This window comes from Notolepis coatsorum, assembly GCF_963971535.1.
Source record: "Notolepis coatsorum genome assembly, chromosome: 6".
Taxonomy (NCBI): Eukaryota; Metazoa; Chordata; class Actinopteri; order Aulopiformes; family Paralepididae; genus Notolepis; species Notolepis coatsorum.
The window spans coordinates 63573464-63600963 of NC_140170.1; the positions used below are offsets into that span (position 1 = coordinate 63573464).

The 27500-nt window shown below is 44.1% G+C and overlaps 1 protein-coding gene across 1 annotated transcript in view; it reads right to left on the bottom strand.

The window, feature by feature from the left end:
• The window catches only part of LOC311229511 (low-density lipoprotein receptor-related protein 1-like), a 375389-nt gene that overhangs the window by 293714 nt on the left and 54175 nt on the right, over positions 1 to 27500 (bottom strand). Inside the window, 2 exon segments of the mRNA XM_084315588.1 lie at positions 13001 to 13144; positions 20625 to 20747. Of these exon segments, the coding sequence (XP_084171714.1) occupies positions 13001 to 13144; positions 20625 to 20747 (267 nt within the window).

A 27500-nucleotide genomic window follows, 5' to 3' on the forward strand; every position in this document is an offset into this window, starting at 1 on the left:
TCCAAGTGAACGCTACACAGACACTCTGACTGCTGCTGTGACTCCACTGTCACCCTCCACTGCCATTATTTGCAATATTTGCAATAATGCGTAGTGTACTTTATATCCTTCTACCACTACACAGTGGACTGAATGTGCAATACAGTTACTCTGTCAGTCGTGCCTTATTTTTATACTTTATTTATCTGTTTATTATGATTATGATTATGATTAAGATTCTTTATTTTTTGGCATTAAAAACAATTTGTCAAAATGTTTTTGTTTTGTGTGAAGGGGGGGACTAGCAAAGTACGATTTTCATTGTACGGTATAACTGTCTGTGCATAATGACAAATAAATATCTAAGATTCTTGAAGTTCTGTGAAGTCAGCAGGAAGGGTACAACTGTGGCCAACTGGTGGCCCATGGACCTCATCTGTCTGCTGTAGCCCATGACCTTAATATCTGGCAAATACCAATCTCCAGTATTAGGTCGGGCACATTTCAGATGAGTCTACTACACTCAGGTGACAAGTCAAGATGACAAAGGCAGCAGTGGCCCTGAGCGCTGTTTCTCAAACTCCGGTTGGTCCACTGGAAGTTGCTGAGTGGTCCCAAGGCTCGTTATGGAAATAGTATAATTTATTTGTAATGGACTGAAGCCCTGAAGGTGGTCATAATTAGCATGATATGCTTCACTGCCTGCCTGTTTCGTTTTTATGTTTTGTGTGGGGAGTGGACTGCGGATGAAAACTAGCATCCTTGCTAAATCTGGTGTATTTACACTGCATTTATTTGCAGGGTCCATTAATATGCTCTGTCCCGTCTAAATAAACAAATAATAAAATATTTGTTTATTACTGCTGTAGTGTATTGAGTGGCACGGTGGTGTAGTGGTTAACACTTTAAGGACCAGCCACGTATATATACGTGTTTCGGTGCCATGCGTTGTGGACCAGAGGCACATATATAGCCGTGGCAAGTTGGTATTGTTTTATTCCATATTAATAACCGGATCAAGATCCCGATCGACTCTGCAGATCTACCCGCCTCTGTGGAATCGGCAACATGCAATACCGGCCAGATCCTCTTAGGGGCGCCATCGCTCCACTGCAGTATCATTGTGGTCGAATGGAATATATTTTTTTTACCCTCCAACGGAGTATCATATTACTCTGATTACAAACCAACAGCATGCACCGTGTATCACATTTCGAAGCGGAGATTTCACCATGGAATAAGGGGATTTATCATCAACCAATGGACATATCGATCTACCAGATGCCGATCGATAACGGGGAAATGCTGCCGGGTATCACACGGGCTGACGGTAAGACATTTATCACCTAATTTATAGCCGATCGGAGCTTGCTGTGCAATGCTAGCAATCGATCTGTGAATGTGGCTACTTACACGGACACTGTATTGGTAATCAATAATACTAATCGACGTCCCCGCCGCCCCCCTTTCATCCATAGATGCTCTGGGATAGTCCGGATCATAAGCAGTTATGTTATTTCATTAACATATATACAACGGAAATGCCGTTGAATATAACGTTAGTAGCCTTTAGCTCTATAACTAGCTTTCCAGAAAATAGATGATACGAAATCTGCGATAAAGCTTATATTCATGGTGCTATAAAATGACAACCTACCGATGGATTTCTTTTTTCTTTAAGCCATTCTGAAGGGACGGTTTATGCACTCAATTGACAATGAGAATGGACAGATAGCAACACTATAAAGTATAGATATAGCTGTTAGAAACCCCACATGTTTGTTTACATTCCCGGTCCTCTAGCCACTAATTAGACTAAGCCCATCGGTCGTCAAAGTCGCCTCACAACAAGAAGGTCCAGGATTCGATTCCCGCTTGGGGACCAGGTTTCCATGATGCCAGGTACTCAGGTGGGGTATCTCCCAGGCCTTTCTGTGTGGAGTTTGCATGTCCTCCCCGTGCTCGCAAGGGTTTCCCCCCCGATAAGATAAACCCAATGGAAAAACATGCACAACAACAGATCGCTAACGCTGTGGCGTCCTTGACGAAGACGGACAGGAGCACTTGGATTGGTCCCCGGGGCGCGGCTCACGTTGACGCCCTATCTGCTCCGGCTGCCCATGGGGGAAGGACAACGGGATGGGAAAAGTGCAGAGAGACATTTCATTGGCGACTCAGTGCATGTGTGTGTGTGTTCCTGTGGGTCGCCCATCTCGCGCGTGTGTGTTAAAACTGCATGACAAATAAAGACTTCTAGTCTTCTAGTCTAACAATTATTATTATTATAGCTATGCTGTTACCCGTACTGGGAGTAACCCGGATGTTAGACGTGAGACGGGAATCTGTATACATGGAGCTGGAGAGGAGACAGCAAAGGATGGAGTCGTTGTTATACTAAATCTGGTCGTCCTGTCAAGTTATTTCATAACACAAGACATACATCACATGGTGTGAGAAGTGGGATTCGAACCCACGCCTCCATTTACTGGTTCCCAAGGCAAAAAGACAACCGTTTACCAGTTCTCAAGGCAAAAGGGTTGGAGAAATACTAGCCTTGAGGTCAGAAAAGTGTGTTTGTGTGACCTAGGAGGTGGTGCGTTTGAATCCTCTGGGTTGGGGGGAGTGTAAGTCAGGGTCATCTGGGTTCCCCTCCCTTAAGGAACCCTAAACGTGTCCTCCAGCTCCTGCCCCAGAGGAGCTGCTCAGAGTGCTAATAATAGAACGCTGTGGCAGCTCACAGGTGAATGTGGGGGTTGTGTTGAAGCAGGGTATAGTTGAGCGTACATGCTCAAAAAATCTTCCACGGGTAAACAAAAGTAAAGAAAAAAGAAGAAGAAAAACTCAGAAGTTACTGGAACTCTTGGAAATAACCATTTGCCTCGTTCTCGACAGAAATGGCAGAGAAATAAATTCCAGGAACCTACTGGTGATGACCATCTCTAAACTGTTGCTACACACAGTATATACTTGACCACATTGTGCACATTAATCTATATTCCATCTTATTTTATTCCACCAATCTACCATAATTGTCTGTCCGTCAATGTCGCACCAAAAACAACCAAATCAAATTCCTTGTATGTGAAAACTACTTGGCAATAAAGACCTTTCTGATTCTGATTCTGACATCGTATTACCAGGTTCCATTGGTCTTAGACGGACACTGTATCCTTCATTATGCAAGCAAGCATTCATGTATGTATACTGTATATATATACTATGTATGTATGTATGTATGTATGTCACACACAGTGGGGGATGTTTTAAAAATAAAATGTTTGCTTCACCAAAAGATTTGGTCAGCAGCCGCCACTGGTATGTATGTATGTATGTAGTATGTGGGATGGACTTACTTAATAGCGAACATGAGATAATCAAACAAGCAAGCTAGCTGGCTACAATTCAGCGGTGTAACAGTTAATAGGGTCCCCTCTCAATACACAACACAGTGTAGTTGCCCTTTCTGGAGACAAAACGATAATTATTTGCTTAAACTATTCAATCGATTTTTATTTAACGACTATTTGAATATTCCCATCCCTATTATGTGTGCGCGTGTGTGTGTGTGTGTGAGAGAGAGAGAGACAGCAAGCTGAAAAAGAATGAAAGAAAGAAAGAAAGAAAGAAAGAAAGAAAGAAAGAAAGAAAGAAAGAAAGAAAGAAAGAAAGAAAGAAAGAAAGAAAGAAAGAAAGAAAGAAAGAAAGAAAGAAAGAAAGAAAGAAAGAAAGAAAGAAAGAAAGAAAAAGAAAGAAAGAAAGAAAGAAAGAAAGAAAGAAAGAAAGAAACAAGATGCTGCGAGGCAACAGGCTCTTTCATGTTGAGCGCAGGTTGTTTTCATTGACATGTTGATGACTATCTCGGGGGTGTTGGCTGGCAGCCACTTGGAGTGGACCCAACAGACCAGTTCCCGTCACACATCGGAATGGGGGAAACCACTGGCTCAATAACAAGGTCAACCGTTTCCCAACAGCTGGCAGACGATAACATCAATCTAACAAACACCAAAGACGTCCAAACCACAATACTTATCTCAACCATCACTGCGGGCCTGACAACTATGCGAGCGGGCCAGCAGGCGTGATTAATATCCCATTGAACATGTCATGTTTCAGTGTTCTGTGTTTTAACGTTGTCCCAAAAAGGGGCAATACGTTTTCGCAGCGGGAAGCGTAGAACTAGAAAACAATATGCAAACAACAGACGGAATAAAATGGAATACAAATTGGAGCTCTGTAGGGTGCTGTGAGTAAAGGTTGAGGGAGCAGTCGACAACAAACTAACTTCAGAACAAACTAGATGTGTCTAGAATCCGTCAAGACACAAAATAACACCAAGCAAATACCATCATGTCAACAGTAACCTACTATTTCTTTCATAACTGACATTGTGATTTGCACTTAATAAAGTACTCGTTTTATTAATCATACTTAATAAAAGTATGTATACAATCAACATTGTCACCATCTTCAAATACAATAAAGATTTTGATTAAAACGGCATATTTTTTTAACAGATGTAGAACTATTGATGCTTTTCAAATGTGATTTTAAAAGTACAATTATGAGGTTGAATACTCTGTATTGGGACTATGCACTATCATTATGTATCAACATCAATTTAGTTAGATGTTAAATTAGACGTGTATGAACATGTGTGAGCATATAGTGTGTGTACAGGTATGTATTCTTAGCTATTTCACATAGTTGATTATTGTATATTGGATTATTGTATATTGGAGCTTGTCTTGTGTGTACTAGTCCAAATCTCTAGTACTTTATCCTGATTACTTGTAATGTCATGTTATGATGTAAGTATTATGTCTGTGTGTGTGTGTACTGTGTAGTACTACTAGTCATTCGTCCTGTTTACTAGTAATGTCATGTTATGATGTAAGTATTATGTCTGTGTGTGTGTACTGTGTAGTACTAGTCATTCGTCCTGTTTACTAGTAATGTCATGTTATGATGTAAGTATTATGTCTGTGTGTGTGTATACTAGTCCTTTGTCCTGTTTACTTGTTATGTTATGTTATGATGTAAGTATTATGTTGCACGGTCACAATGTACATTATTTTGTGGACTCCAGGATGAATAGCTACTGCAATGCTGTAGCTAATTGGGGATCCTAATAAACTAAACTAAACTAAACTAAACCTACGTTTTGCACGCATTCATTTAGTTTCACGGTTATAGAGTCAAATTAGTTTGAACATGGCGACCAGTGATGTCATCGGGGACATTGAATCCTTGCGTCCATGAAATTATGTAGATGAAGAAATAGCAATACCTTGTCTTAGGGGGACTGCTACCTTATCATTTCATTGAGCAAGGATTCAATCACCGGGTGGCCATATTCAAACTAATTTACTCTCAATAACTGTCAAACTAAATGAATGTGTGCAAAACTGTTTTTGGACGCCTGTGAGATTATGTGCAAAATAAATCGGCATTGCGCAGGGGTGTAAAAAGTACCCAGAAATTATACTTAAGTGAAAGTATGGGTACCGTCTCAAAATCATACTCAAGTAAAAGTCAGAGTATCTGGCTAAAAACACACTTGAGTTAAAGTCAAAAAGTTTCTACTTTTTAATGTACTTAAGTACTAAAAACTAAAAGTAAAAAAAAAATTCCCCGCGTTCTAGTCTTGCACAAGGACCAATCAGCATGGGCATGGGCGGGTTCATTTTCCATTGATGGGGATTTGATTGGCTGTTTTTAAATAAACTGCGGCCGCAGGATTAATAACGTTAACGTTAGTTCGGCCAGAGAAACAAATATACTAATTAAAATGGTTGGACCTGCGATATTTGTACTTTGTACTTTAGGTCTGCATTTTAAATGTAAGGAGTAAAAAGGTATGTTTCTTTTCTCTGAAATGTAATTGAGTAAAAGTACAAGCATACAAACCTAATAATACTCAAGTAAAGTACAAATCCCCAAAAACAGTACTTAAGTATTGTAACGAAGTACAATTACTCAAGTACTTTACACCCCTTTGGTGAAGTGCCCCTTTATAACCTTCCTCACTACCTGCTTGCTGTAAAGACCAGACAGGTTGCTCAGCTGGACGCCCATGATCTCACTATTCTGGTGGCACGCGAAACAAGAGGATCTATAAAACAAACCCATCAGAGTTCTGCCCACGTGGACCTCGGCTACTTCCCCGCTCACCGTCAGCTGTTCACCGTTCACAGTCGGCAGTCCAGACACCCAGACGAATGAAAGAGGCCCATTACATCATGATAAACGATTACAACAGCTTTCCATGTCAAAACACACTCCGAGACTGTGTGTTGTTAGAAAAGCGTTTCATCTCCTAAAAAAAGGCTAATTGCTGCTTAGGTGGGAACTGTCTGTAAAACCGCCTTATTACAGACCAGCAGCGGGGGGACGTCATTTCGGCGTTACGCACTTCCTGTGTTTCCAGGGCACACTCTGCGCACATGGGAATATTCAGAGGCCCTAATATAAGAACCTTTTAGACTGGAGGAGGTGGCAGCACAGCGGCGGAGAGGCCAACACCCTGCCTACACACACCGCTACAATGTACAGTTTCCTCCCCCTCAAATGTATACATTCTCTTTACAGTCTGTAAATAAACAGTACTGTATATTTGTATATCTTCTTGTATGTCATAAATGTCTGGATGTAACAGTACTGTATATCTGTATGTCATGTAGTAGTATGTCATAAATGTTATGAATTGAAAATGGGGGACCCTGATGTAAACAAGACGAAAGTCTTTCTCTGGTCTGCATGCCCTTAACAATTGTGTGTATTGAGCTGTACTGTATTGTACCCATTCTGCAATCTGTTAATAAAATGTTCAATCAATCAATCAATCAATCAATCACACCGCTACACAGGAGAGACCAACACCTTCACCACAGGAGAGACCAACACCCTGCTGCCTACACACCTTCACCACAGGAGAGACCAGCACCCTGCTGCCTACACACCTTCACCACAGGAGAGACCAGCACCCTGCTGCCTACACACCTTCTACACAAGAGAGACCAGCACCCTGCTGCCTACACACCTTCACCACAGGAGAGACCAGCACCCTGCTGCCTACACACCTTCTACACAGGAGAGACCAGCACCCTGCTGCCTACACACCTTCTACACAAGAGAGACCAGCACCCTGCTGCCTACACACCTTCACCACAGGAGAGACCAACACCCTGCTGCCTACACACCTTCACCACAGGAGAGACCAACACCCTGCTGCCTACACACCTTCTACACAAGAGAGACCAGCACCCTGCTGCCTACACACCTTCACCACAGGAGAGACCAGCACCCTGCTGCCTACACACCTTCTACACAGGAGAGACCAGCACCCTGCTGCCTACACACCTTCTACACAGGAGAGACCAGCACCCTGCTGCCTACACACCTTCACCACAGGAGAGACCAACACCCTGCTGCCTACACACCTTCACCACAGGAGAGACCAACACCCTGCTGCCTACACACCTTCTACACAAGAGAGACCAGCACCCTGCTGCCTACACACCTTCACCACAGGAGAGACCAGCACCCTGCTGCCTACACACCTTCACCACAGGAGAGACCAGCACCCTGCTGCCTACACACCTTCTACACAGGAGAGACCAGCACCCTGCTGCCTACACACCTTCTACACAAGAGAGACCAGCACCCTGCTGCCTACACACCTTCACCACAGGAGAGACCAACACCCTGCTGCCTACACACCTTCACCACAGGAGAGACCAACACCCTGCTGCCTACACACCTTCACCACAGGAGAGACCAACACCCTGCCTACACACCTTCACCACAGGAGAGACCAACACCCTGCTGCCTACACACCTTCACCACAGGAGAGACCAGCACCCTGCTGCCTACACACCTTCTACACAGGAGAGACCAGCACCCTGCTGCCTACACACCTTCTACACAAGAGAGACCAGCACCCTGCTGCCTACACACCTTCACCACAGGAGAGACCAACACCCTGCTGCATACACACCTTCTACACAGGAGAGACCAACACCCTGCTGCCTACACACCTTCACCACAGGAGAGACCAGCACCCTGCTGCCTACACACCTTCACCACAGGAGAGACCAACACCCTGCTGCCTACACACCTTCACCACAGGAGAGACCAACACCCTGCTGCCTACACACCTTCTACACAAGAGAGACCAGCACCCTGCTGCCTACACACCTTCACCACAGGAGAGACCAGCACCCTGCTGCCTACACACCTTCACCACAGGAGAGACCAACACCCTGCTGCCTACACACCTTCTACACAAGAGAGACCAACACCCTGCTGCCTACACACCTTCACCACAGGAGAGACCAACACCCTGCTGCCTACACACCTTCTACACAAGAGAGACCAGCACCCTGCTGCCTACACACCTTCACCACAGGAGAGACCAGCACCCTGCTGCCTAGGGGTGGGACGATACATCGATCCAGATCGATACATCGATGTAATTATCAACGATCGAATCGGATCGATGCGATGTAATAAGATCGATTCATATCGATACTCTTATTTTGAAAATCCTGTGGCGAGTCTCATAACTGATTATGTTAAATGGGCATATGATATCATCTCATATCGATCGCAGGCACCTGAATCTAATCGTATCGTATTGTATCGTGAGAGACTTTGTGATATCGGCAAATATCGTATCGTTGTCCAAAGAATCGATATCGTATCGTATCATGATGAAACTGGTGATTCCCACCCCTACCCCAGTGCTGCCTACACACCTTCACCACAGGAGAGACCAGCACCCTGCTGCCTACACACCTTCACCACAGGAGAGACCAGCACCCTGCTGCCTACACACCTTCTACACAGGAGAGACCAACACTCTGCCTACTAGTGTTATCACGATACTGGAATTTCAAACTTCGATACGATACCTTGAAAAGTATCGATATTCGATACCATTTTCGATACCACGGGGGAAAAGGTTCAATCTTAAAATGTAAAAAGAAAAAGAAAAAAAAGATAAATATATATTTATTTTTTTATAAATTTAGCTTTTGTTGCTGGTTGATTCTCCTCAGCTTCTCTCTGGTACTATAAGAGAAGATAAATATAACACTTTTAAAACCCTTTGTTTATCTTTAGATTACACATTTAAAATGAACTAAATGATATAATCTTAGAAATTAAGTAAACACTGTAATCTGTGTTGCATGTACCTGACAAACTGAACTGTTTGTATTACAGTCATATTCCAACTTAACTGAATGCACATGTGTGCGTGTGTGTGTGTGTGTGGACTACTGTACTATTACAGGTATTGAAATAAACAATGCAACTTCCTTAAAAAAAACAATAAAAAAATAATTTTTTTTCTTTATGCATAATTAAATATCGATATTGCGGAAAATGAGTATTGAAACTGTTTTAACTACCGTACTTTTCGGACTATAAGCCGCACATTTTTCCCCCATTTTTCGACCCTGCGGCTTATATAACGGTGCGGCTTATATGTGATTCGACGTGACCAAACCGGAAAATGTAAAAATCAAAATATTGCTTTTTTGACTGCATTGACATTTTATTTATCTGTTCCCTTATTTGCTAAACTTAATACAACTTGTAAATGAGTTAATTCTTGTTATTTGTCCGACAGTATTGTGTCCCAATGCTAATTACATATGGTAATTAAACATTAAAACACCTGCGGCTTATAGTCCAGTGCGGCTTATATATGTACACATCATTCAATTTAGCTGCTGCGGCTTATATTCAGGTGCGGCTTATAGTGCGAAAAGTACGGTATTCAGAATCGATATGTATCGAAAACACTAGGTCAACACCCTGCCTACACACCTTCCACACAGGCCACAGGACGGCGCTGGGGCCGTCACTCCGGCCTTTCGTTACACGTTACTCACAGTAACAAATCACTTTCCTCACTGCCGCATGGGGGGAAGGTGATTACTAGTAACACCGCTCGCGCTGCACTACCACTTCTGCATCCGAAACATCTGCATCTGAAACATCTGCCGTACATTCTTGCTCGACGGGAGCGGCAGAAGGTCAGTCGCTCAGGCTCGGAGAGCCTTCGTCTCCCCCCTCCTCCTCCTCCTCCTCCTCTTCCTCCTCTCTCAGCCGCCACATTTTGAACTTGAGCGATGTGACAGCAAGCAGGAAGCAGGAGATGAAAAATAATGGTTGGGCCGGGGCAGGGCCGGGTAGTCAATTAACATTCAAGAGAGGATTTCTCTTTAAAGAGAGAGAAAAATGCCCTCGAGCGAATGTCTGGAACATCATAAGGTCTAACTGATGTTGTGATTCAGTGCCATGTATACTATTGAAGTAAGTAGCCCAGTAGTTTTATTAGATTATATTCGATTAGATTAGATTCAATTAGATTAGCTTCAAATTTATTGTCATTATACAGCACGGCCCAAGGAAGTTTGGCATCCAACCGTGGTGAAAATGTAACAGTAAAGTGCAGTTGTAGTTATTATATACAATGTGCTCTCCTCCTCACTCAGTCGGCACATTCTAAACTTGAGCGATGTGACAGCAAACAGGAAGCGAGAGATGAAAAATAATGGTTCGGCTGCGGCAGGGGTAGTCAATTAGCATTCAAAAGGGGTCCAGGACAGAGAAAATGTCCTCAAGCGAACGTCTGGAACGTCATAATGTCTAACGGATGTTATGATTCAGTGCCACCATTATATTGAAGTAGCCTAGTAGTCGTATCAACGTCTCTATGTAGTCGACAACTGACTGTCAAATTGAATGAAGAAAGTACTGACATTTTCTCAATTCAAATAAAATAAGGGCTGCATTTAAAAATGTAATACTGACTGTGTGTGTAATGACTCGAGTGGCAATGCTTATGGGAATGCACAGATTTGATTGGCTGAGTAGCGTCACGTGAGACGACTCGGTCTGTGAGTTTCCTGGGTACCGTAAAGGTGGGAAAAGCGGCGTCAAAATGTATAAATTCTGCGGGTGGCTAGGTGGTGCAGTGGGCAAGGCGCTCACATCCAATGCTGGAGACGCTGGGTTCGAGCCCAGCGCTCCACATTGCTTTCAGTTTAGCTGGTCGTCCGCACTAATACAATTGACAGTATTAGGGGGTGGGAAACTGATGGGTGGGGATTGGACGTTGTGGACAGTGACTCCTACAGGTCGGTTGGTGCGCCTGCGCAGTAGAATCAGGAAGCGACGGGGGCGGCGTCCCTCCAAAGCGCAGACCCCTGGCGCTGAGAGATCACGCTGTGCAGGTGGAAAGTTGCGACGGCTGCTACCTCGAGTACCGGAGGGGACTCGTACTATGTATGGCTTCGTCCACATTGCAGCCGGCTTGTGGGAGGCAAGAAACAGCGTTCGAGACAGGGGAGGGTTGAATTGGACGATACGAAATTGGGATGGGAGAAAAATAGAAAATGGGAGAAAAAGTGGATCAAAAAAAATGTATAAATTCTCAAGAATTGATCGGTTACAGGTCCAGGTCCGGATAGGACGTCATCTGGGTCCAGACGTGGACCGCGATCCACCTATTAGTGACCTATAGGTAGGGGCTAGGGGAATATTTCAGTAGATCCAAAAGAGGGAATATCCATAACAACAAGCTTGTGGCTCAGACATTCCTGCCATCTGCAGCCCTCTCGCAACTAGTCTGTGGACATTACCATGCCGGCTTCCAAATATAAACACCAGCAATTTACATGTGTACACAAGCTGTGTAATAGCATCCTTCTGCAGTTGGTACTTTGGTAAGAACATCTTGGTAAGAAATGCCTCTTCCAGACTGTAGGCCAAAGCACATCCTCCTAAAATGGTGACATCTCAACAACTGGTGTATTAGCTGTAACGTTTGAAAATCATATTCAGTATTATAGAGTTTGAACATAACAAAAGATGGAGCATTATGTCCTTAACTAATAGCTCAACTACACAAACACACAAATATTCCATGCCTCCTATGGCGAGAACTGTGACCACTAGAGGCGGGTGGGAACACTATTGTGGAGCAACCAATCAACAGAGTGAGTTATAGAGCTGCTGGTCACATCTAATCAAGAGAGAGAGAGAGAGAGAGAGAGAGAGAGAGAGAGAGAGAGAGAGAGAGAGAGAGAGAATAGGGGGAGCGATGAAGTATATAACTCTAAGTAACAATCAATTTGACACCAGTAACTGTAATGTGATGATTACCCAGATCCAAACGGTGATGGCTTACTGTACCTCCTTACAGGAAAAAGTGATGTGATTACAGTAACACATTAGTTTGTAACATCTTGTGCAGGACATGGCTGAGACCAACCAACCAACCAACACAAGGACCCTAAACTTTTGCCTTGAGCTTTGCTCCACAGGTAACATGTAATGATTTATATTAACTCAGGATGCCTTAGATTTAGATTAGATTAGATTAGATTAGATTCGATTAAAATGTATTCAGCACAAGTACAGTACAACGAAAAGAAGTTTGTCATCCAACCCGAGTGTAAATGTAACAGTAAAGTGCAATAGTAATAGGTGATTCAACTGGGTAAAAAATATATAATTAGTACTACTAAGTAATAGTGCTAATCACATGTATGTACAGAGTTGTAGTATTAATATGTACAGTGATACAGGTGTAAAGACACTATGGTAGTAAGTCATACTGTCCAGCAGTGTAACTACAGTAGTAAGAGTAGGTAAGGGATATGTACAGATATTAGATAGTATAATATATGTAAAAAGTATTGCAGGTATGTACAGACAGATGTGGATAGATTATACAGTAAGAATAAAAATAAATTATATATATTGTACATGCTATCATACAGAGTTATATGGGTGCAAGTGTATAAGTAGGTACTATGTAGAAGGATTGTATGCAGGTATATTCAGACAGATATGGATATATATCTGCGGTAAATATAAATACATAAATGTATATATATATATACAGCACTATTGTAGGCTCAGGGTCTTCACGCTATAACACAGGTCAATACACAGCATGTGCCTCCAGAGGCAGATTGTCTCTGTTCCGGTCAGCATCCCTCACTGCCTGTCTCTCTGAACATCCTGTGAACAAAGCGCCGCGGTGTAGCGACACACAGGAGGGCGAAGCAGCTGTGCCGGACAGTGTCTGACTCCAGCACCACCAGCACCAGCAGCTCTACAGAGGCCACTGTGAAGCCTGGACACCCTGCTCCATGAGGCAGGGGAGGGACACGGCAGTGAGGGTTCAGCTGGTCCAGGGACCTCACGGTTCAATCAGCAGAACCCAGAATCAGCAGAATGGTGCATTTTATATAGCAGCTTTTATCCAAAGCGCTTTACAATTTGTTCCTCACGTTCAGCCGTTCACTCACACATTCATTGTTTGATAGTAATGGGTTAACCTTCTGTCGTGTGGCAGTGAAAGGGTTAACCGGCTGCCGTGTGGCAGTGAAAGGGTTGACCTTCTGTGAATTGTCGCAGTGAAAGGGTTAACCGTTTCTGGTAGTGCGGCAGTGAGGTGCCAACCTGCTCATCGGGAGAGGAGAGGAGAGGAGAGGAGAGGAGAGGAGAGGAGAGGAGAGGAGAGGAGAGGAGAGGAGAGGAGAGGAAAGGAGAGGAGAGGAGAGGAGAGGAGAGGAGAGGAGAGGAGAGGAGATGAGATGAGATGAGATGAGATGAGATGAGATGAGATGAGATGAGATGAGATGAGATGAGATGAGATGAGATGAGATGAGATGAGATGAGATGAGATGAGATAAGATACGATGCAATGCAATGCAATGCAATATAAATATTCCTTTTTTTGATCCCCTTGGGGAAATTCCAAATTCATATAATTAACTCTGAATATAGAAATATGACAACAAAGTTTGTAAACAAAGGTTAGGTCAGGTTATTACTTAGCCTGCTGTGCTTTAAAGGAATTAGTTCATTCACCTAGATATATTCAAATCAAATGTTATATACATCTAGGGCGGTCGGGTGGCGTAGCGGAGATTGCGCTCGTCTCCCGGAGTCAGCATTGCCTGCGGCTTGGGCCGATCGTCATACTAACTCGTTTGGCTGAGTTAGGGGGAGGGAAGTCGTGGGTGGTAATCTGGCGTTGTGGACAGCGACGCCTACAGGTCAGGTCTGGGCTGCCTGCTCAGCGAAAGGCAGGAAGTGGTGAAGGCAGCGTGACCTCCCACGCGTTACACTTCACCAATGAGAGTCCTCACTGCCAGGTGAAAAGAGAGCCGCTGGATGTCTCCGCATGTGTCGGAGGAAGCATGTGGTGGACTTCAGGGTTCCCTTGTACCGATCAGTAGGGGGAACATGCGCACAACAACCAGGTAGGGGAGGGGGGGAATTGGCATAACGACTAAATTGGGATGGGAGGAAAAGCATAGAAAATCAGGCGGAGAAAAAGAGGATTAAAAAAAATATATGTTTTATGCATCATGTGAACCATGTTCTTACATAGCATGTTGTATTCAATATTACCAGTGTAAACAAAGGTGAAGATGAGGGTCCCTATGCCCTACTGGCTATACTACATATAGGCAACGAGGACTTTTAATCTGAATATATACTATGAGTAAGAGTAAAAGTAAACAGTATACACAAGGTACCCTAACTGGCATTATATACGTATATATGTTCCTTGTTCCGACTGCTGCCTTCCGGGAGGCGTTACCGCACTAAGGCCATGTCCAGACAAAAAACGATTTTGGTCGTTTTAGGCAAAGTATTTGATCGTTTGCATCGTTCTGCCACACGGAACTGCGATACCGCAGCCTCAGAGCCAGGTCCAGCAGGCTCAAGGACTCGTACTATCATCAAGCCGTCAGATTCATGAACACTATTCAGTGTAATTCAGATTAATAAATACAGACTGTATTTAAAAAATACTGAAGTATTTTACGTTGATTTTATTCTAATGTTGCACTTTTATACCAATCACACTCAGCACTGTCACTTTCTCTTACACATCACTATTATGTTTTTGTGTATTGTATTGTTTTATTGTGTATTTTATTGCCATGCTGTGTAGGTCAAGGGAGCAAGACCCCAAAATGTTGCTCTTTTTTTGTATGAAGAACAATAAAGCTGAATCTGAATCAGAATCTGAATCTGATTTGCGATTGGTGCACACTGGGGTGGACCGGCTTGCATTTTGGACGTCGCTGAAGAGTTCTAGTATGAGATTGTGGCATTTTCAGTGGTGAGCGACACGACAAGGAAGGTGGATCGTGATGAGCCTTGCAACGTTGTGAACCGCGCGAGACGTTTTTCTTTCTGGCTCGTGAGGCTGGAGATTCTGACACAAACGATCTCTGAATGATAGTACGCAGTAGTTGTAGTGCGGACATACAGCACGGCCCTGCAGAAGCTAACCGCAGTAACTACGCAGTAACAGTGAAACTGAGAACAATGGTTGTTCTTCGACTATCCAGTGATTTTGTAGTTACTGCGATTCTTTATACCCTTTTTCGAGGTTGAACTCTGAAACTTAGGCACAAGATAAAATAGATATTAAGAAGTTCAATTTTCACAAAAAAGGAAATGTGGTTAGCTTCTGCAGGGCAGAGTAGTAGCTCATACAGTAGTTACTGAGATGAGCATTCTGGTAGTTCATTCTGGTAGTTAATTCTATTTTTCATTTATTTTTGTATCTACTTTTTCTCCCCTTTTTCTATTTTTCTCCCTTCCCCAATTTCGTATTGTCCAATTCTACCCTCCCCTGTCTCGAACGTTGTTAGGCGATGCCTCCCACTGGTCGGCTGCAGTGAGGACGAAGCCTTGCATCACGTGTCCCCTCCGGTACTCGAGGAGGCAGCCGTCGCATCTTTTCACCTGCACAGCGCAATCTCTCAGCGGCGAGGGTCTGCGTGGGAGGGACAGGCCGCCCTCGTCACTTCCTGATTCTACTGCGCAGGCGCACCAACCGACCTGTAGGAGTCGCTGTCCACAACGTCCGATCCCCACCCACCAGCTTCCCACCCCCTTGAACGACCAGCCAAGCTGGTAGCAACGCAGGAGCTGGGCTCGAACCCAGCATCTCCTGCGTTGGTGGCGAGCTCCTTGCCCACTGCGCCACCTAGCCGCCCTGGTAGTTCATTCTGGTAGTTCATTCTGGTAGTTCATTCTGGTAGTTCATTTTGGTAGTCCATTCTGGTAGTTCATTCTAGTAGTTCATTCTAGTAGTTCATTCTGGTAGTTAATTCTAGTAGTTCATTCTAGTAGTTCATTCTGGTAGTTAATTCTAGTAGTTCATTCTGGTACAGTAGTTAATTCTGGTAGTTAATTCTGGTACAATAGTTAATTCTGGTAGTTAATTCTCGTAGTTAATTCTAGTAGTTCATTCTGGTAGTTCATTCTGGTAGTTCATTCTGGTAGTTCATTCTGGTAGTTAATTCTAGTAGTTAATTCTGGTAGTTCATTCTGGTAGTTCATTCTGGTAGTTAATTCTGGTAGTTAATTCTGGTAGTTCATTCTGGTAGTTCATTCTGGTAGTTAATTCTAGTAGCTCATTCTGGTAGTTCATTCTAGTAGTTCATTCTGGTAGTTCATTCTAGTAGCTCATTCTAGTAGTTAATTTTGGTAGCTCATTCTGGTAGTTAATTCTAGTAGCTCATTCTGGAAGTTCATTCTAGTAGTTCATTCTGGTAGTTCATTCTAGTAGCTCATTCTAGTAGTTAATTTTGGTAGCTCATTCTGGAAGTTCATTCTAGTAGTTCATTCTGGTAGTTCATTCTGGTCATCACACTTTCAAGAAATATAGTTTGGCCCGGGGCCTAATTGATCTCATGCACGTTGGATATTTGTACTCGGTTGTAATTCATATAATGATCTGTAACCATAGCAACCGAATTATTGGTACCAAACTTCAGTGACTCAGCCATGAGGAATCCATAAAAGTGACCCCCCCCCCCCCCCCCGACTTACCCCAGACTGTACTCTCAGTTCTCTCTAAGATATTATCTCAGTTCTCTGTTTGCTCTCTCTCTCAGTCTCAGGTTTGACAAGTGCTACGAAAAAAAACGCAGTACAGTTTCCTCAACGTCTCTAATGTGTTTTCTGGGGAGAAATCTTCAACCCATCTTAATCACAGAGACGCTGCATTTATAAAGACAGAGAAACTAATTAAATAAGCCTCTGGTTTATGACCTCTCTCTCTCTCTCTCTCTCTCTCTCTCTCTCTCTCTCTCTCTCTCTCTCTCTCTCCCTCTCTCTCTCTCTCTCTCACTTCATGTGTTTTTCTGCCTGCTGCGGTGGAGAGCCAGGTCCCTAAGGAGCAGGAGTCCTATAACTGTTGTTTTTGAGAGACAGGGGGGGATGCAGTAGGAGTATAGGGGAGAGAGGGGGGGTGTAGTTACTGTTGTTTCTGTCCCAAGACAGGGGAGGAGGCTGGCCCGCAGATGAGAAGGGGGGGGGGGGGGGAGCAGGTTGTGAAAAACAGCAGGTTTCTCCATTGCTCTGGGCAAGGCCTCTAATGACTTCCAGACCTCCTCTCCTCCAATCTCTCCCCCGTCCTCGTCTAGACTGCTGCAGCCTTTCTAAACTGGTCTCTGCTCACTCACTCACTCACTCACTCACTCTCTCTCCCAACCCACCCCCCCCTCACCACTCTAGCCCTCCCCCCTCCTTCCCAGCCGTCTCTCTCTTAGCAAACTGCAGGCGTTTCAGTTCCTAGAGACTGACCAACAGAGACAGTGCCGCTTTCATTCGCACCGCAGGGGGTTCGGTTCTAAAAGGGATCTGGACTCCCAATGAAGACGTTGAACCGAGAGACGTTTTTTTTTTTTTTTATCCTCTCTTTTGTTTTGTCTCGCGGCCGGCACCTCCGCGACGCGCGCGTGTGTGTAAAAAGGGGAAACCGCGTCTTTTCAAAGAAAGACAAACTTAGCAAATCTCCTAATTGGGCGTGACCGAACCGCTTGAGGAACGGAAAGTGACCTCTCTCGCTCGCTGATAAAACAGCCCATTGTTGGCGCGCGACGGTTAGCCTGTTAAATCTAATTAGCCGTCGATCCCGGCGGCCCCCGTCTATCAATGACGGGCTTTTAGGACCTACAGGGTGGAGCGAGGAGCGAGGAGTAATGTGTCAGTATTAGATTCCACACGGGGGAGTTATCTGAGCCGCGCCGGCGAGCGGTGCCCATTCATTACAGCGGACCTGCAAGGTCCTTTTGAGGACCAGGACGGGACGTGTTAAATCATCACAGCCAGAGTGGTGCCCAGTCTCCATGGCGTCAGTCCCACACAGCCAGGATAATAAGATAAGATGAGATAAGATATTCCTTTATTGATCCCCTTGGGGAAATTCGGGTGTCATACCCATGCCCATAGACCATGCCCACTTTGACAACCTAGGATGGCTTAGAGTAGACGACAGAGTACAGCAACTTGCAATGGGCCTGGTCTACAAGATACACTACACACGACCAAGGTACCCATGTACATGTCAAAATACTTCCCAAAGGTCAGTGAATACCACGATCACAACACCAGAGGGAGCTCCACAAATCATGTTAAACCCAGATTCGGCTCAAACAAGGGACTAAACACGTTTAGCAATTATGCCACATCAATGTGGAACGCCCTACCCAAAGCTGTAAAGGAATGTGAATCACTACCCACTTTCAAAAACACTCTCAAAGAACACCTACGGGAGACTGCAATTCGAAACTGGCCCCTGTAAATGTCCTAACACAACCCCCTCCAATGTACAGTAAATTACCAAGTATGGTTTTGTGAATATTCCAATGTAGAGTTTTGCTTGTACGGTGTCCCCCACCCACCCACCCCTTTTAAAAAAAATTATATCAAATTTGATCTGAATATAAGAATATGAGGAACATGAACAGTGTAAACATTAGAATTAACTCTAATCTAATCTAATATAATCAATATATAATCATATATATGTCACTGGAATTTCCCCAAGGGGATCAATAAAGTATCTATCTATCTATCTATCTATCTATCTATCTATCTATCTATCTATCTATCTATCTATCTATCTATCTATCTATCTATCTATCTATCTATCTATCTATCTATCTATCTATCTATCTATCTATCTATCTATCTATCTATCTATCTATCTATCTATCTATCTATCTATCTATCTATCTATCTATCTATCTATCTATCTATCTATCTATCTATCTATCTATCTATCTATCTATCTATCCATCCATCCATCCATCCATCCATCTATCTATCTATCTATCTATCTATCTATCTATCTATCTATCTATCTATCTATCTATCTATCTATCTATCTATCTATCTATCTATCTATCTATCTATCTATCTATCTATCTATCTATAATCTATTTAGAGAAACCTTTTAACATCCCCCCCCCCCCCTACAGCTATCAGAACAAGTCCGAATAAACAACAACCGTGAGGATTGTGTGTGATTAAATCAATAACCTACAACCCCCTGTGCGCCGGCGTTCGCTCAATAAAACAAGTACAGCGAGATATACTCCGGAGACCTGGAACAGCGAGATATACTCCGGAGACCTGGAAGTGGAGTGAAATCCACCTATAAGCGTCTTTTAATCAACAGGTTAATCAGTGGATCTCCGCGGAGTCGGAGGGCGGATCCTCCTCACCCTGTGGCTCCTCAGCCCCCTGACGGTTATTATCTACACACAGAGCTGTGGAGCGTCAGCCAGAGTTCATCTGAACATGTCAGCCAGTCGCCGGGAGATTATAGCAATCCGGTGGTACAACGAGGGGGAAGGCGGTCAGAGATGTAGGCTTAAACGCACACACGTGTGGAGGAGAAGAATGTAGCATGGAGTCATGGACACACGTGTACTCACACACACATATACATACACACACACACACACACAAGCATGTATGCAGTATGCACACAAACACACACACACATGCATGGACACATGCACACATGACACACACACACAAGCATGAATGCATGTCACACACATGTACAAACACGCTCCCCATCAGAGCCGCCGGGACAGTCCTTCTCCCCGTCACTGTATGCATGTCACAGACACATGTACAAACACACACACACACACACGTATGACCACACACACACACACACACACACACACACACACACACACACACACACACACACACACACTAGGGGTGTAGCGGTACACAAAAACCACGGTACGGTACGTACCTCGGTTTTGAAGTCAAGGTTCGGTACGGGTTTTCGGTACAGTGGGGGAAAGTTTGGCTTTCCATGTTCCACTCAGGGGTGATGTAGTGTGCAGTAACTAATTGTACTTGTAGGGCTGTCAACCAATATTCTATATTGAAATTAATAATCGACTTGTAAAAAAAAACAGAAATAATAATAATAATTATATTAGATTGTGAAAAAAACAGCCCCCGGTGGTTAGTGGTTAACATACCGTTGTATTCGTTCGGTACGGTACGGTACACACTGAAACTTGTTTGGTTCGGTACGGATACGTGTACCTTTACACCCCTAATGCACGGACACACACACACACACACACACACACACACACACACACACACACACACACACACACACACACACACACACACACACACACACACACACACACACACACACACACACACACACACACACACACACACACACACACACACACACACACACACACACACACACACACACACACACACACACACACACACAGTGTGTCTGAGGGACTTACAGACGTCAGGCTCCTCATCAGAGCCGTCGGGACAGTCCTTCTCCCCGTCACAGCGCCAGCCCTTGGAGATGCAGGTCACCTGGTCCTTACAGACAAACTGCTTGGGGCTGCAGGTCTTCGGGGCTGAAACAGACAAGAGGCGGATCACGGTCAATCAGCTGGAAAATCACTGATCGTTAGGGATGGGTTTACATTGACATGTAGTCGTTTAGCTGCTGACACTTTTAGCCAAAGCCACTCAGGACTCTGGGCGGGATGATCCACAAAGAATGGATTGCACGGTGCTAGTTGCACCCTTACTTACAATTCATTATGAATTATGAAAATGGGGGATCCTGATGTAAACAAGACGAAAGTCTTTCTCTGGTCTGCATCCCCTTATCCCCGCGCAGGTGATTGATTGATTGAAAACTTTATTTAACAGATTGCAGAATGGGTACAATACAGTACGGCTCAATACACACAATTGTTAAGGGGATGCAGACCAGAGAAAGACTTGTGTCTTGGTTACATCAGGGTCCCCCATTTTCAATTCATCATGAATTGTAAGTAAGGGTGCAATTAGCACTGTGCAATCCCTTCTTTGTGGATCCCGCCCTCTGTGTGCGACGAAGCCAGCAAACGGATACACTCCCAGACCGCGACAAGCTTTTCACCCTCTTCCCACCCCTGGATATACATTCTTTTGTAGTATTGGGAGACATTCTCCGGGTACAGAAGCTCTATTTTTGCCTGGCGTCGGTCCAATGCACCCCTGCTCCCTGCTGACTGTAATTAGTGAAGGCCTAGCAGGTTGCATTTAGTCCTGCTCTCCGCTCATCAAATAGCCAGAGGATCAGGTGTGTTCGTGGCCCTCTGGAGGGTTGCTTCTTACAGGAAGGAAGAGAGAAAGGGAACACAAACACACACACACAAACACACAAACACACACACAAACACACAAACACACACACACACACACACACACACAAACACACACTTTGCATAAACCTGCTGCACCTAGAGATCCAGGTCAGTGTTCCCAGACCAATACCAGTGATGCAACATGTCTAGAGAGGCTATCAAAGGACATCTTGTTCTGTAACCCCCCCCCCCCCTACCCACCCTCCCGGCCAACCACCTCCATTTCCCCCTCCAGAAGAGGAGAAAATAGTCAATCCACTGCCAAACGGGGACAAGCATTCAAAGCCACGCCACCTCAAATCCTCTTCTGACAACACAGCATATAAACACACAGACTACAAACAAACACACACACACACGCGCACACACACACACACACACACACACACACACACACACACACACACACACACACACACACACACACACACACACACACACACACACACACACACACACACACACACACACACACACACACACACACACACACACACACACACACACACACACACACACACACACACACACACACACACACACACACACACACACACACACACACACACACACACACACACACGCACGCACACACACATCACTAAAACTGTGTCAGCCAGAAGGATTCAGGGCAAGTAGGTGGCTTGTCGAGCACAGCCCTATGGGTTAGAGCGGTGGTGTTCAAAGTGTGGTCCGCGGGCAACATTTAGGTACAGAAGACTTTCTGAGTGGTCCTTGGGAAAATACAATTTCCTTGGTGGTCTTTTGAACAACCTTGAAGGAAGCCTGATCAAATGCAAATGACTTAATCCAGTGGTTCTCAAGCTTTTAGTTTTTTTGAGCCATAAAAACAGCCCTGTTCGCACAGTCCGCCTCTGTGAGGTGGTCTACAGCATAAAGAATCTAAACCTCGAGTTTTTTGTGGCGAAATAAAGAAATGACAATGTTGTTACAGCAACTTCCTGTAATCACTTGACCCACTATAACCATTATAATCAATCATGGAAAACGGCCTTTTGAGAGGATTGTAAATAGTAGAGTGAGATCGGCCCCAGTGCTTTGGCCACATTGAATTCCCAATAGGTGACGGCGCACCCATCGCCTTTTAGTTAAAGACTCAAAAGTCCCAAACGGAAAGAATAATCAGATTCCACGTGGTTATAGTCGAGACATATGGAGCAAAAACCTTGTTGTTGGCTCAAATTTAAGGGGGGTATCCATTAGAATGAAAAACGCAGACACCAAGGGCGGCTGAGTTGCGCAGTGGGCAAGGCGCTCGCCACTAACGCAGGAGATGCTGGTATCGAGCCCAGCTCTCGCCTTGGCCGGCCGTCATACTAACACAGTGTTAGAGGGTGGGAAAGCCGGTGGGTGGGGATTGGACGTTGTGGACAGCGACTCCTACAGGTCGGTTGAGTGACGCCGGTGCGGCAGAAACAGGAAGTATCGGGGGCAGCGTGAGCCTCCCACGCGTTACTCCTCGCCACTGAGAGTTCGAGCTGCTGCAGGGAAAAGATGCGACAGGCTGCCTCCTCGTGTACCGGAGGGGACACGTGATGCAAGGCTTCTATCCTCACTACAGCCGACCAGTGGGAGGCATAGTCTAGCAACGTTCAAGACAGGGGAGGGAAGAATTGGATAATACGAAATTGGGATGGGAGAAAATGGGGAGAAAAGGTGGATAAAAAAAATAAACGCAGACACCATTTTGACAGGCATTTCTCCAACAAATCATCAACCGACAAACGCCATGGCGCACACAGGGGTTGGCTACAATTGTGAGTGGTTGTTTGTTCCACCAATTGAAAGTATCGTCTGGGACCAAAATCGGAAGGGCCGAAACTGTGTTCTGAACGGCATTGTGGGCGGAGCTCCCATTTAATTAGATTGAACTGTTCTGAATACCATTGTGGGCAGAGCTCCCATTTGATTACATTAAATGGTAAATGGCTGCTTTTTTATATAGCGCTTTTATCCAAAGCGCTTTACAATTTGTTACTCACATTTTACCCGTTCACTCACACACTCACACACCGACGGCGGAGGCAACCATGCAAGGTGCCGACCTGCTCATCGGGAGCAATTAGGGGTTAAGTGTCTTGCTCAAGGACACATCGACACACTGCCCGGGAGGAGCGGGAATCGAACCGGGAACCTCCGGATTGCCAGACAACTGCTCTACCTCCCGAGCCACGTTCTGCGTTCTGAACACCATTGTGGGCGGAGCACCCATTTGATTACATTAAACTGCGTTCTGAACACCATTGTGGGCGGAGCACCCATTTGATTACATTAAACTGCGTTCTGAACACCATTGTCGGCAGAGCTTCTATTTGAGTACATTACGGCTGAACGCCTGACCTCCCTGCCGACAGTGCGGAGAGGTGAGCATGTTCTCTCGTGAGCAGCGTGCTTCCAAGGTGTTTGCAACAGTAGCCTAGCAACAGCGGCGGTCACAACCCAGCAGCACTATGAGCTGAATAAGATGTTTCCTATGGACACGCCGCCTAAGAATATGAAAAGGCTGACAGTAAAAACAGACAATTGTATCAACTGGCCCCTGGCCCCCATCTCGGTTTCCAAACGTAGGGCCCGGGATAAGCTATTAATCCTCGTTTGAGGCGAGGCTTCAGACCGAGAGGACCATTAGGAATGCTGACCCCAAAAAAGTGTAGTAATACGGTAGTATTTTAAGGAGGGACATGCATTTTGCTGAGTGCGTTCTAAAAAAGAAAAAAACTTGGAATCTTGGAAGACTCTGCGATCAGTGATGACAGAGTTGCCCCAAATCTCACCCCGAATGGAAAACATTTATATACAAATCTTACGTAAGATATTTATATGGTCTACCAAAATGTTTTATGTAAAACATATGACATTTAAATCCATATATACACAATTCTTATAAGGCATTTAGAGAATCATATCATCATATGGGGGGCGACAGTGGCTCAGGAGGTACAGCGGTCATCTGGTAACCAGAAGGTTCCCGGTTAGATTCCGCCTGCTACCAGCAGCGAGTCGAAGTGTCCCTGAGCAACGATGCTTAACGACTAATTGCTCCCGATGAGCAGGTCGGCACCTTGCATGGTCGCCTCCGCCGTCGGTGAAGGAGTGAATGTGAGACATAAGTTGTAAAGCGCTTTGGACCAGTCATTTAACTAATAATGGTATAAAGAAAAACATAGACGACATGAGTAAAGTAATGATATCTGAAGGCAGAAACTATATGCCTTATAAAACGTCTCTGAAGAAAGACCTACATGTTTCTCATACGGGACTGTTCTGTTTCGTCAAGCAGATATTCAGACTTAATTTAAGAAGTATTGACGAGCAACACAGACCATACCTGGTTTAAATGATGTTTTCCAGTCGTTCTGGGTAATTCTTCTTCATTTCCAAAACGTGTTATTTTTCCATAAAAAAAAACGCAATGTATGTTTAACAAGCTAGGCCAGAAAAACCTCTTGTAAACACTGTTTTCTTTACATTCAATAAGACTGGGAACTTATTATAATAAAGAGAGGCCAAGAACAACATGGGTCCTATAGTATGGTGGATACATCTACATGTATTTATATCTTCTGCATATATATATATATATATATATATATATATATATATATATATATATATATATATATATATATACACTCATATTATTTAAACCAATGGCTAGCCTGCTTTATTATCAGTGTATTCCACTGTATATATAATACTGTACATACATTAGCTTAACATATTTACAATGCACTTGTCGGCTCCTTTGCAATCTGGTTAGATGCCAACTTTCGTCGTACTCTGCACTTGTGCTTGTCCAAGGACAATACATTTACTCTAATCTCTAATAACAAAGCACACACGTCTATTATACAATATTTGGACATATGGCGTACTGTGAGACATCCACAGCTACATTGAGTTAGGGCATGTTAACATTGTGTTAGGGCATGTTATTGTTATATTTTACAGTATATTTTACTCTATGTTTTTGGCTGTATATTTTAGAATGTATATACATATTTCTAATGTATATCTTTGACTGTATTCTCATTCTTATTTTAGATTTTTGACTACTTAAATGTTTAATGTGAGCGATCTGTGGTGCTGAATTTTCACTCGGGATCAATAAAGTACTTCTATTCTTCTATCATCCAAATCCGGGACTAAACACGTTTTGCAACTATGCCACAATAATGAACGCCTACCCACAGCCGTAAAGGAATGTGAATCCCTACCCTCCTTCAAAACCGCTCTCAAAGAGCACCTACGGGTGGCTGCAATTAGAAACTGGCCCCGGTAAATGTCAAAATCCCCCCCCCCCCCCCCCCCCCCCCCCACTCAACCCCCTCTAATGTACATTTTCTTCCCCTTCTGATTTCAATGTTTTATGATGTTCTCTCTTTCTTACATAGTACCGTATATTTGTATGTCTTGATGAATTGAAAATGGAGGACCCTTATGTAAACAAGACAAAAGTATTTACCTGGTCTGCATCCCCTTAGCAGTTGTTTGTATTGAGCTGTACTGTATTGTACCCATTCTGCAATCTGTTCATAAAGTTTTCAATCAATCAAGCAATATTGCAATGGTATTGCTTTGAAAGAGCAAACTGCAGTGAAACTCTTGTGTTGACTGATGTTGGAATAGCGTGTAGGCTAACGCGAACCTGATGCACCAGATGGTGTGTTACACAGAACCATCTGAGAAGTCATCCTTGGAGACTGTTTTGGAAAAGGGCAGACACTTTACCATCTGTCTATCGTTGTCTATTACGGGCTAACTTCAACCAATCAACGTACAATATGACATGGTCGGAGAGCGCTGAAGAGGAGGCTAGCTATGTAGTCTTTTGGCATCTTTGTAAGGAACGAATACCAAATAAATATTTGATTAAAAGAAAGTAGCAAACCACGCTCGTAGCTGCCAGTAGTTCTTCGAAGGACGCTGATTGGTCCAAACCACTCCTGTAGCTGCCAGTAATTCCTTGAAGGACGCTGATTGGTCTAAACCACACTCGTAGCGTCCAGTAGTTCATCGAAGGATGCTGATTGGTCCAAACCACTCCTGTAGCTGCCAGTAATTCCTTGAAGGACGCTGATTGGTCTAAACCACTCCTGTAGCTGCCAGTAGTTCCTCGAAGGATGCTGATTGGTCTAAACCACTCCTGTAGCTGCCAGTAGTTCCTCGAAGGACGCTGATTGGTCTAAACCACGCTCGTAGCTGCCAGTAGTTCCTCGAAGGACGCTGATACTGATTGGTCTGAACCTCTGTGGTTTGGCCACAAGCGCATAACTTCAAGCCTGACAAGATGGATTCTCGCGTGATCGCGCAAATCCTAATGCTTACCCCCCTCCCCCGAGTCAAATATATTGACCTTTCGCCAACCATGCAACATCCCTTTATTAAATACCATGTATCGACTTTTTGGTCCGTCTATATTTGTCTTACAGGAAAATCTCAAATTGTGATCTGATGTCACTTACGGATATGACATGGGCTGAATATGTCTCACCAAACAGCGAGGGCACCAGCCTACGCCTCCTCTTTCCTATCTTGGATGACCAACGTGCTGTTTTTAGATGCTTATTTGGGATTCTCACAAGTCGTGTTTGAACTTGCAGTAAGATTCAGCCGATCATTTATATCTTCGAGGCTGTCTTTAACAGAAGAAAAGTGTGTCATTTCTGTAGAGTTGAGTGTCGACAACCGCAATGACTTAAATGGGGGGTTTTCTTACCCAACCACTAAGACCAAAGATAGGTTTAAATTTTTATTTAAAGTTAAAGGGGAAAAAAGCCATTTTGGGAATGATGTTAGTTTCTGGATTGGGTTCAATTTCAAGTCAGTAAATTGAGGTGGCTGTTTATTTGGACTGAGCATTCATTCTGATTCATGTGTCAATAAATTTAACTGAAAGTGAATTGAGCACAACCCTGTTTTTTTCTTTTTCTTTGCTTATCCAAAGTGACT